The sequence below is a fragment of the Fragaria vesca genome, unplaced genomic scaffold (genome assembly GCF_000184155.1).
Source record: "Fragaria vesca subsp. vesca unplaced genomic scaffold, FraVesHawaii_1.0 scf0513160_u, whole genome shotgun sequence".
Taxonomy (NCBI): Eukaryota; Viridiplantae; Streptophyta; class Magnoliopsida; order Rosales; family Rosaceae; genus Fragaria; species Fragaria vesca.
This window is the reverse complement of record NW_004443448.1, coordinates 1,526,335-1,536,658: the sequence shown is the minus strand read 5'-3', so window position 1 is coordinate 1,536,658 and position 10,324 is coordinate 1,526,335. Positions and strand designations below refer to the sequence as shown.

Here is a 10,324-nt window from a genome sequence, read left to right as displayed (position 1 = left end):
GTGAAAGCTGTGTTTGGTATTGCATTACCGGCCAGCTGGTGTAAATTAACAAGTCTATTGCCTATTCCTATATAAGAGTCCCACCCCCACGTCCAGTTCCGGTTGATTTTTTTTACTGTTATATTTATTCACGTTTATTGTTATGCAATGGTGCTAAGATTCATTTTTCTCGTTTCTTTTCATTTTCAGTAATAAATTTTGTGAGTATGGTATCAATTTGGAATGGTCTGTTCTCTGTAGACTCTTTCATGAGTTGCAGCATTTAGAACGACATGAAATAGGGAAAAGAAGGAATCGTACGTAGGGAGACTACTAAAATGTTTTCGTAGCAAGTAAATCAACACCTAGTATTTGCTAATTTAGTTCAATTTTTTATAATATGAACTTTCTCGTGAGATAAACTTCAACTTTACATCAACAAAATACGTCATAACGTAACCATTACAGTTTTTTCAATAGAAGAGAAATAGAGTAAGGATTACGAAGCCAATCCCAATCAATTGGGAGAGGATCCAGGTGCCCATGGTTCTGAAGAAAGGTAGCATCACAGGAGCCAAAGATATTGTGTTCGATTGCAAGCTATGCGGAGAATGAAGTTAGCAATAAGAGTCAAAATACTTGAAGATTAGATCAAGTTGGCTAGCATCGATGCAACATTCAACAAAACACCAAACCAGTGAAACCGAAGGAGCAAACCTTATAAAGATTCTATCAAATGAAACAATTAAAAGATTAAATCATAATGAAATTATGTATACAATAATTTCGACATTTTGTTCCTCTCATGAATCTGGCGGGAAGGAACTAGTCACCTGCACTTGCACGTGCTACTTACTATTGTTTAGACTTGGTTGTTGGTAGTGCTAGTTCATAATCGTAGTGTTGCGACGCCTACCATTCGCACATCGATCTAAAACATAGTACCTCTTCCATTAGGATTTTGGGGTGTGAGCTCTACACAAGTAGGTCTAATTAGAGAACCAAAATGGTCCAAGCCTAGCTGCATTACATACACAAACACAAAGACGAGATTGTATTTATTGTCTTTTACAAATAACCAATCAATAGTAACTCGATAGTTTTCTATCCAAAAAAAAAAACTCGATAGTTTTATACCATTCTGTTGAGTGAAGATTCGCTCACAAACTACTAGTTATTGTACCAGTTGTAAGAAAAAAATCAACAGAAAACAAAAAAGCAATACATACAATCCTACACCATCATGGGCGTGAGGAGAGGGGGACGAGAAGGGTCAATTGACCTTTCTCATACATAATTTTTGATTGATTAGTTAAGTGGTCTGTATAGAAAAATAGAAATGACCCTCCTAATTAAGTTCCTACAAACGACATTACTTTCATTTCTAATGGTAATGTTTGATAAATTCCTTCGCAGTTTCTATAAATACAAAAGAAAGAAGAATTCATAATCGATATTTCTCTCATGAATCAATCTAATGAGGTAATTTATAATGTTAGGCATAAACCAACAATTAAAAGATTTTCTATGAAATGACTACGTATCGATATCTTATCTTAATTAACTTAATCATTTAAATCTTGACCCTTCTAAATCAAGTTTTTAGCTACGCCCACTGTACACCATAACTAGAGTTTGCAAGATTCGTTTCTCATGCCAGGATTTTACTTATGGCAAATAAAGTTCCTAACAAATCATACATGAGCGCACTTATTACCGTGTGTTATAAGATACGGTGGGATTCTACTCCTCTGCCCACTAAAGCCCTAAACCTACTTAGCTTAATAAACCTCATACCGAGGCCCAACATTAAGGACAAGACTGCCGCAACGCAAAAATCAAAGCTAACTGCATGGCCAATATATATGTCCATCTTCTCTCAAACTCCCTTGCACGGAGCTTTTCTACCTCCGGCAAGTGGCAACCCACCCCACAAGGCCACCAAAACATCATAGCCACGGCGGCGAGGACGGGAAGAAAGCCCTTATGTTAACGGGGAATCAACTCCGACAACCGTTATGAACAACAACACTAGCTGCTAGATCCGATCAAATCACGAGGATGAGGTCGACTAGATATCTAAGCAAAGGGTCTCAGCATCTTAAGTATCCCTTGTTATTTTGTTAAGTTGTCAATGACATGGATGAAACTGCAATCCATATCCCTTGTTATTTTGTCATTGCAGCTAACCTATAAATCATAGAAACATAACAGAAAATTTTATCCTCCCATCAGAATTTAAGATAACCTGAAACCCTATGCCCCTTTTATTCATCTAGCAGCAGAATGGTTAGGCAGTCGAAGTTTCTAGCTAGTAGTAGTGATATGACCAATCAAGCAACACCTAACATGTGGCCATAACAAATAACAATTCAATTAGATAAGTTAACTACACATCGTGAGCGACCACGTCGTAGCTAGAATTAGTGTAGAATTGTGCACAAGAACAAATAATTGTTTAAGCACACAACTCTACAAGAGGATGATACGATTCCTGAGCTAATCATTTTAGATCGAGTTTCATGCACAAAGAGTGGAACAGTCGTGGGGAGCACAAAATGAACCCTAAAAAAAGGTCAACCGTCAACAGACAACTTCCACCTTCCCAAAACCAACGGCCAAAATCACCATTAAAACACAAAATCAAAACATCTTCAAGCTCCTAAAATCAAACTCCACCCTATCCATTCGTACTACACCTCTCTAATTACCATTCCTTCCCTCCGAAATATCCTCCTTCATCCATTTCCATTGATCCATTCTTTGTTGCCCGATCCAGATTCTTCTCTCCCAATCCCATTTTCCATTTTGTTTCAGCTTCCCAATTTGCTGAGATTTTTTTGTCCCGACCAAAAAAAAACGCGAATAGAGAATTCATCCATCAATTGTAGTCAACCGGAGGGGATCGTAGATCGGACTTGATGGAGAAAACCACACCGGCGCCTGAAAAGTCCGCGAGTTTTCCTAGACAACAATCCGGCAAAAAGAACATCTTTTCAGGCCCCACCACTCCAAGAAAACGCTATGACACCATCGACGAAGAGGAGACAGAAGAGAAAGAAGTTGGCTCCGATCACCAAGACCCTGATGTCCCCGAGATAAGCCACGATGAAGTACTAGAAGAAGTCGATTGCTTCTTGGTTGTCTTGACCGAATCAGCCAAAGAAAAAGAAGACAACCTGCCAGAGGTTCCCGGCTCGGTGGAGACGCTCTGCAAAACCCTAGACGCCATGATAAAGCAATACGGCAAAGGCTCGGCGAGGTTTGGCGAAAACGAGGCCGAAGACTCGCCTTTCGTGGAGGCGGTGATTCGGATATCGAAGGTCTCGACCATTTTAGGGGATATCCCTTCCAACACTGCAACGGCGGAGACGTTGAACCGGACTAGTGCAGTTCTGCAGCGTGCCATGGCCTTATTGGACGAAGAATTTCGCAACCTTCTGAATCAAGATGAGAGTACTAATAATAACAAGAGAGCAGACTCCAACCCTAGCTCAGAGCCAAGCTTGTCTAACAAGTTAACGGCCAAGCTAGCCTCCTTCAACAACCATAACAACAATGATCCGGATCGGAAGCCAGCCGAGGCAACTGAACCGGATCCATTGGAAGAGTTCCCGTCGTTTTCGCCGGAGAGCATCGCCACCATGACAAAAATAGCCACCTGTATGATCGCCTCAGGATACGAGAACGAGTGTTGCATGGTTTACAGCCTTTCACGACGAAATGCATTCAAATCGGCGCTCAACGATCTCGGATACGAAAACATCAGCATTGACGATGTCCAGCGAATGCAATGGGAAGCTCTCGAAGGAGAGATCGCCACGTGGATCAGCGCCGTCAAGACTTGCTCTACCGTTCTCTTTCCCGGAGAGAGGAAGCTCTGCGACGCCGTCTTCGATGGCCACCCTGCCATAGCTGACGACTTGTTCTGCAACCTGGCGCGCACTGTGGTCGTCCAGCTCTTTAACTTCGCCGATGCCGTAGTGCTGACGAAGCGGTCGGCTGAGAAGCTGTTCAAAATATTGGACATGTATGAGTGCCTCCGGGAGCTGGTCCCGGCTATTAAAGGCTTCTATTCAGAGGAGAATGCCAAGGACCTGATCTTTGATGCCGAGGCGGCGAAGAACCGTCTCGGCGAAGCAGCCGTGAGCATATTCTGTGATCTAGAGAATTCTATCAAGTCCGATAACGGAAAAACACCGGTTCCAAGCGGCGCGGTTCACCCCTTGACACGTTACGTCATGAATTATCTAAAATATGCTTGTGAGTACAAGGATTCACTGGAAGAGGTGTTTCAGCAAAACCATGACACACAAGAAAGCAACGGCAGTAACACCCCCGGAACGACGCCGTCCTGGTCGCCGTTTCAGTTGCAGTTGATTACCGTAATGGACATGTTGGACGCGAATTTGGACATGAAGTCTAAGCTGTATAGGGACTCGTCGTTACGGTACATTTTCTTGATGAACAACGGGAGGTACATTATGCAAAAGGTTAAGGGTTCTACTGAGATTCACGAATTGATGGGAAATACGTGGTGTAGAAAGAGGTCGACGGACTTGAGAGGGTACCATAAGAATTACCAGAGGGACACATGGGGAAAGGTCTTGCAGTGCCTCAACCATGAGGGTTTGATGTTGAACGGAAAGGTGTCGAAGCCTGTGCTGAAGGAGAGGTTCAAGAGCTTCAATACACTGTTTGATGAGATACACAAGACGCAGAGCACGTGGGTTGTGAGCGACGAGCAGCTTCAGTCGGAGCTTAGGGTTTCGGTGTCAGCTGTGATGATTCCGGCGTACAGGGCTTTCTGGGGGAGGTTCAAGCAGCACTTGGATTCCGGGAGGCAAACGGAGAAGTATATAAGGTACCAACCGGAAGATATTGAGAATATGATTGATGACTTGTTTGATGGGAACCCTGTTTCTATGGTGAGAAGGAGATGAACTGAGTAAAGATTTTTTTCATGCTAGCAATTTGGTACTGTGGGAAATTTGAATTTAAGTTTCTGGTTTGTTGTATAACACAAATTAAGACTATATGTTGGAATTATTGTACTTCGATTGTAGAATCTTACATGAAATTTTGTAGCTTGCACGCATGTAATTAATTGTTATAAATGTATTCAATTTCAAGGGGAGCTCTTCCGGAAAAGCTATTTCTTTTTGGAAAAAAAAAAATTATAGTGATAAACTCAGGCCAGTGGCAACACATCACCGTTACATTGTAAATTTTTGCCACCTTATTTTCGTGAGCCTAGCAGAGAATCAGAGGATACTAAAAAATGTAGATACTAGAGTTAACACATATTATCGCCTAAGCGCTCAATTGCAGTAATTCAAGTACATATTAACAATCACTGGTCCAAGATTTTATTTGTCTATAAGCTAAAATATTACGACTTAAGTCGCAGTTAGGTTGAAATCATGCTCAACAGCCCAATTCTAAATCTGACATTTTGTGCGCTTGAGACCCAGGCCTAAGAACCCAAACCCATTCCTCAACCCCAGTAATTTGCATCTGTCTCATTCCGATAATCTCAATCAGCACTGATTGCAGCCAAGACGGCTTAGCCACTACCCTTGACCACGTTGACATCATCATCAAACCGTCAAGTGCTCGACGTGGTTTTTTTTTTTTTTTTTCATAAAAGCCAGGTCGGCAGCCGCTTCCCTAGTCATTAGTCGTGGCCAGAAAGACCCAACTTCGGCGCAAGCCAACCTTTTTTCTACCTCGAGTTCCGACCAGAAGCATTGACGTAGATTGTCGATCCTCCCTAGAAAGAGCACCCTCAGCTAGGGGTGGGCATGGGACCGGATGGGACGGGACGAGATTAGGGTCATCCCACGGCCCGTCCCAGACATTGCACACGGGACGGGATCGGGATCGGGACGGGCCTTACGTTTTTAAGACTTAATCCCACGCAAGTCCCGTCCCAGACGGGACCGGGACGAGACGGGTCCAATCCCGCCATCCCGCGGGTCCAATCCTGCCATCCCGCCCCAATATTACCTGATAATGATACCAATATATTCCTATAATATATAGACTGCATCATCTGAATCCATAATTCATAAGTCATAACTACAATTAAACTAGAGTAACTACAATTACTCAAGTTCACACATCATTATAAAGTTCAAAAGAAAACAAGAAAGTAGTGAATCTGATAGCACAAGCTCTAAGCTGCTCCAAATACAAAAAATTTCAACTCTAATCATTGATGAGAATACCGGTTGCAACAGACTTCCCTTTCACTTTTGCAGTTGGAGGTGGACAATTGTTCTTGCTTGAAGCAATGCTCTCATGCTCTGCAAAAATGAAAAAAAGTTAGTCCATACATATGAAAATAACAAAAAAGTATAAACACATCAAAATTCATACCTCGCTCAACATTGTAATAAAACTCTGTGTTTTCAATTGTTGGTTCATCAATATCTTCGACAACCTCTGCAATATCATCACCTAACATCCAGTTTTGCATGCAAATGAGTCCCTCCACTGATTTAGGAGTTAATGAGCTCCTAAAACAATCAATAACTCTGCCCCCTGTTGAGAAGCATGACTCAGAGGCCACTGTTGAGGTCTGAATTGCAAGAACATCTCTTGCAATTGCTGCTAAGACTGGAAACTTGCATCCATTAACCTTCCACCAACACAGGATGTCAAATTGATCTTCTTCATCAGTTGGATCTAATGCAGCATCCAAGTATTGATCAACTTCATGAGCTGCGACCGCCTCTTCATTTTCTTGCACAACCTTGTTCCAATTACTAAGTCGTTGGCCCCTATGGCCACGGCTAGTGCTGCTTCTACTTATGATAGTGCTAGATGAAGAGGTTGGAGATTGCGGCCTCTGCATGTGTATACCTCCATCTACATGAACCACATACTAAGAAAAAAAATGCAAAAATTGAAAACATGTCACTTAGAAAAGAAAGTGAAGCTTCTTTGAATACACACATATAGATAATGTAACCACATCCAATACATCAAATTTTGACACATTAACCACATCCAATACATCAAATTTTGATACATTAACCACATCCACATATGCAATAACCACATCCAATACACACATGTAGATAATCACTTATTCTATGATACATTAACCACATCCAATACATCAAAATTTTATACAATCATAGACTAACTAATGCAGCAGCAGCAACAACTAATTACTATCAATTTTGACTAGATAATCACATAATGCAGCAGCAACAACTAATTACCAGTAGCTCACCTTTACTCAACACCTATAGAATTCATGGGAAGAGTAAACAACGTTACAGGACATGGTTCATTACCTTGCACCTTGCTCAAATTCTTGATTTTTATCAATGATGGTTACAGGAAATTTGATGCGAGGAGGAGGCGAGGAGGGCGCCGAGGCGAGGAAGAGGCCAGGAGGGCGCCAAGGTGAGGTGAGGCGAGGAGGAGGCGGGCGAGGTGAGGAGGAGGCGAGGAGGGAGCCGAGGTAAGGAGGAGGCTGGCGCCGAGGTGAGGAGGAGGTGGGCAGTGAGGTTAGCGGAGGAGGACTGGTCGAGGAGGTGGAGCCGTGGAGGACTGGCCGAGGCGGTTTTTGCTCGATTGAGGTTTGGCTGGAGGGTTGAGACTTGAGAGCGATGAAACTGAAAGAGTGAGAGACAGAGAGTGAGATGAGTTAGTATTAGGGTTAAAAAATGTAAGGTTGAGATCAAAACATCTAACAAACCAATGACTTAGATTAGTCTATATTTTTACACGGAACGGGACGGGCCTGACGGGCCTCAACTTTTCAGTCCCGCGTCCCGTCCCATTGTTTCTCTACGGGACGGATCTTGTGTTTTTAGAATTATATCCCATCCCATCCCGTCAAATTTCGGGACAGAATCAGGACGAGACCGGGATTTAGGTTTTTTATGCCCACCCCTACCCTCAGCTGCCATAACCATGGACAACTGGAGTCTTTGAAAAAACTTGATCAGGATTGCAGCGGCGTTGCATGAGAAGCCATCGCCTCTCATAGCCTTCCCCACCAAGAGTATAGTCCATCACTAGTTGGCCACTGAATAGTTGGAAATGACTCAAATAAGTAAGAGTGCTGATCATGAATATATGCCTTCAGCCCTCCAGTATGTACACCATACGGTAACGCAATAATTAATTAACCATCCTAGCTCCATGAAAAAAAAAAACGCTGAGTTTATTGTTCATAAATATGCATGACCTTTAATCTTCATACTAACTTGTATAGAAATCAGATAATCACCTCCTAAGAATGCATGCATGCACAACACTCAGAGCAAAACGAAGTATGTATACGTGCATATAGTGTGTGAGCTTATTGTCTCTGAGCTAGGGGTAGCTCGATCGTAGAGGGCATGTAAGATAAGAATTGCTAAAATTGGCCAGCATATATTGCTAAAATTGTTCTAAGAATATATTTTATATACATGTCATACGTGCAGTCATGAATTGAATCGAAAATTGTCCTCGCGGATGATTTCAGTCACAACATATAAAGAGTTGAACTTTTGTCACGAAGAAAAAAAAAAAAAAAAAAGAGAGAGAGCTGATCGAATTGGGTTATAATAGAAAGGAAAGTGTGGCTATTGGGACCTCCAAATTTTCTCACTATACCTCTCATTCTCTCTACATCTCCCTTTTTACTTTTCAATATAAGCATTTGCTCACTATACCTCATTTTAAATTCCTAACATAATCTTAGTTATTTATTGACATATATTTCAATCAATTAATTATCTCTTATTCACTCAATATACCTCTTATTCTTTCTTTTTTTCCTTTTTTTTTCAACATCCATTATCCCTACCTTTATTTTTAATTATTTTTTTTCATGCAAGAAAATGTTCTATCATGAACTATTATATATAACTTTTTAATTGTTTCTCTTTTGTACGTGTTATTTTTCCTCCATTTTTTTCTTTTGAATAATTTGATCTCTATTTTGTACCTCATAATAAATTATTTCACATAAATATATATTTTCTATAATCGATAGATATTAATTTTTGTTTTTACAAAAATATTTATGCACCTTGCAAGTATATGTGTTCAACATGTATGACAATACAAAATTTTATGTCATATGATCGATATTGATTATTGTTTTAGCTCTTATAATTATATATACGCTTTAATAAAAAGAAATTAGGAAACAAAAATATATAAGGAAAATCATAAAGAATGGAATCAATTATTATTGAATTGGAAAGTCTAAAGAAAATAAATATAATATTTCATTTTGTATAATTATTGTCCTTAATAGTCATTGTGTATAAGGATGTATATGTCATTTAATAATTCATAATATAGTGAGGTCTAATGAGCAAATTTGGAGGTCTCAATAACCGCACTCTAGAAAGGATCCTAATAGAAATTAAGTTAAGATCCGAGTTTCTTAACATGTGTTCTCTAGAATAATGGAAATGGTGCATTAAGGATTTCTACTAGAGCCTCTAAATAATGGATTGGAGGTCTCAATAACCGCACTCTAGAAAGGATCCTAATAGAAATTAAGTTAAGATCCGAGTTTCTTAACACGTGTTCTCTAGAATAATGGAAATGGTGCATTAAGGATTTCTACTAGAGCCTCTAAATACATTAAATTTTACCTCAAGCACTCAAGTTTAAATCTCAGATGGTAGAAACTAATAAGAAAATGGGAAGAGAATATACACACATGGTTCTTCTAGCTAGTGTACTTTGTAGGACAACACTACCTAGCTATTGTATTTTGTAGTTCGAACTTTAAGTTTGAGTTCTTATTATCAACGTACTTAATTTAGGATCTAATGTCACAGACTCATTGTCTTAGAGTTGAAGAAGTAAATTTATCACGCTTATTGGTTAACAATTGAGACATAATCAAACATGTAATTACTTAATTATGACGAGCCAGTAATTTTGTAATTTTGGCTTCGACATTAAACTGTTAAACAAAAAGGAGTTCCGAGTCTTTGAGTAATGGAATGTAAGTATGTAACATGCTGCTTGTTGTTCCCAAACTATGTTACTTAGGAATGATGACCACTGCGTGGGAATCGTTTGCGCTGAATTGACAAGCACCGTGAGAGAAGAGACCTAACTCACCTAAGCACAAAGGACAGTATCACTGAAGAGGCGAGAGTACGTACGTTAATGGTGAGACACTCGGACATAACCCCGGCCAAAACCCGTTGAATTAACCCGAATCCCGATATGTTTCTTGATATCTGGTGTTGGATCGGAGCAAACTGTATCCGCCGCACGATTGCAGGCCACGCCTAAACTACTTTGTTCATCTCTCTCTCTGCTTTGCCCGTGCTTTAGTAGTCGCACATGCTACTAAAAAAAAAAAAAA

The 10,324-nt window shown here is 40.4% G+C and overlaps 1 protein-coding gene across 1 annotated transcript; it reads left to right on the top strand.

Annotated features, from left to right (window-relative positions):
• Positions 1–2,900: 2,900 nt before the first annotated feature.
• On the top strand, positions 2,901–5,119 carry LOC101310191. The gene has a single exon (XM_004310184.1). The coding sequence runs from the start codon at positions 2,901–2,903 to the stop codon at positions 4,920–4,922; it is 2,022 nt and encodes a 673-aa protein (XP_004310232.1). The 3' UTR covers positions 4,923–5,119.
• Positions 5,120–10,324: the final 5,205 nt, after the last annotated feature.

Excerpts from the sequence above, each read along its gene's own strand:
- LOC101310191 (XM_004310184.1), top strand. The coding sequence starts at position 2,901 with ATGGAGAAAACCACACCGGCGCCTGAAAAGTCCGCGAGTTTTCCTAGA.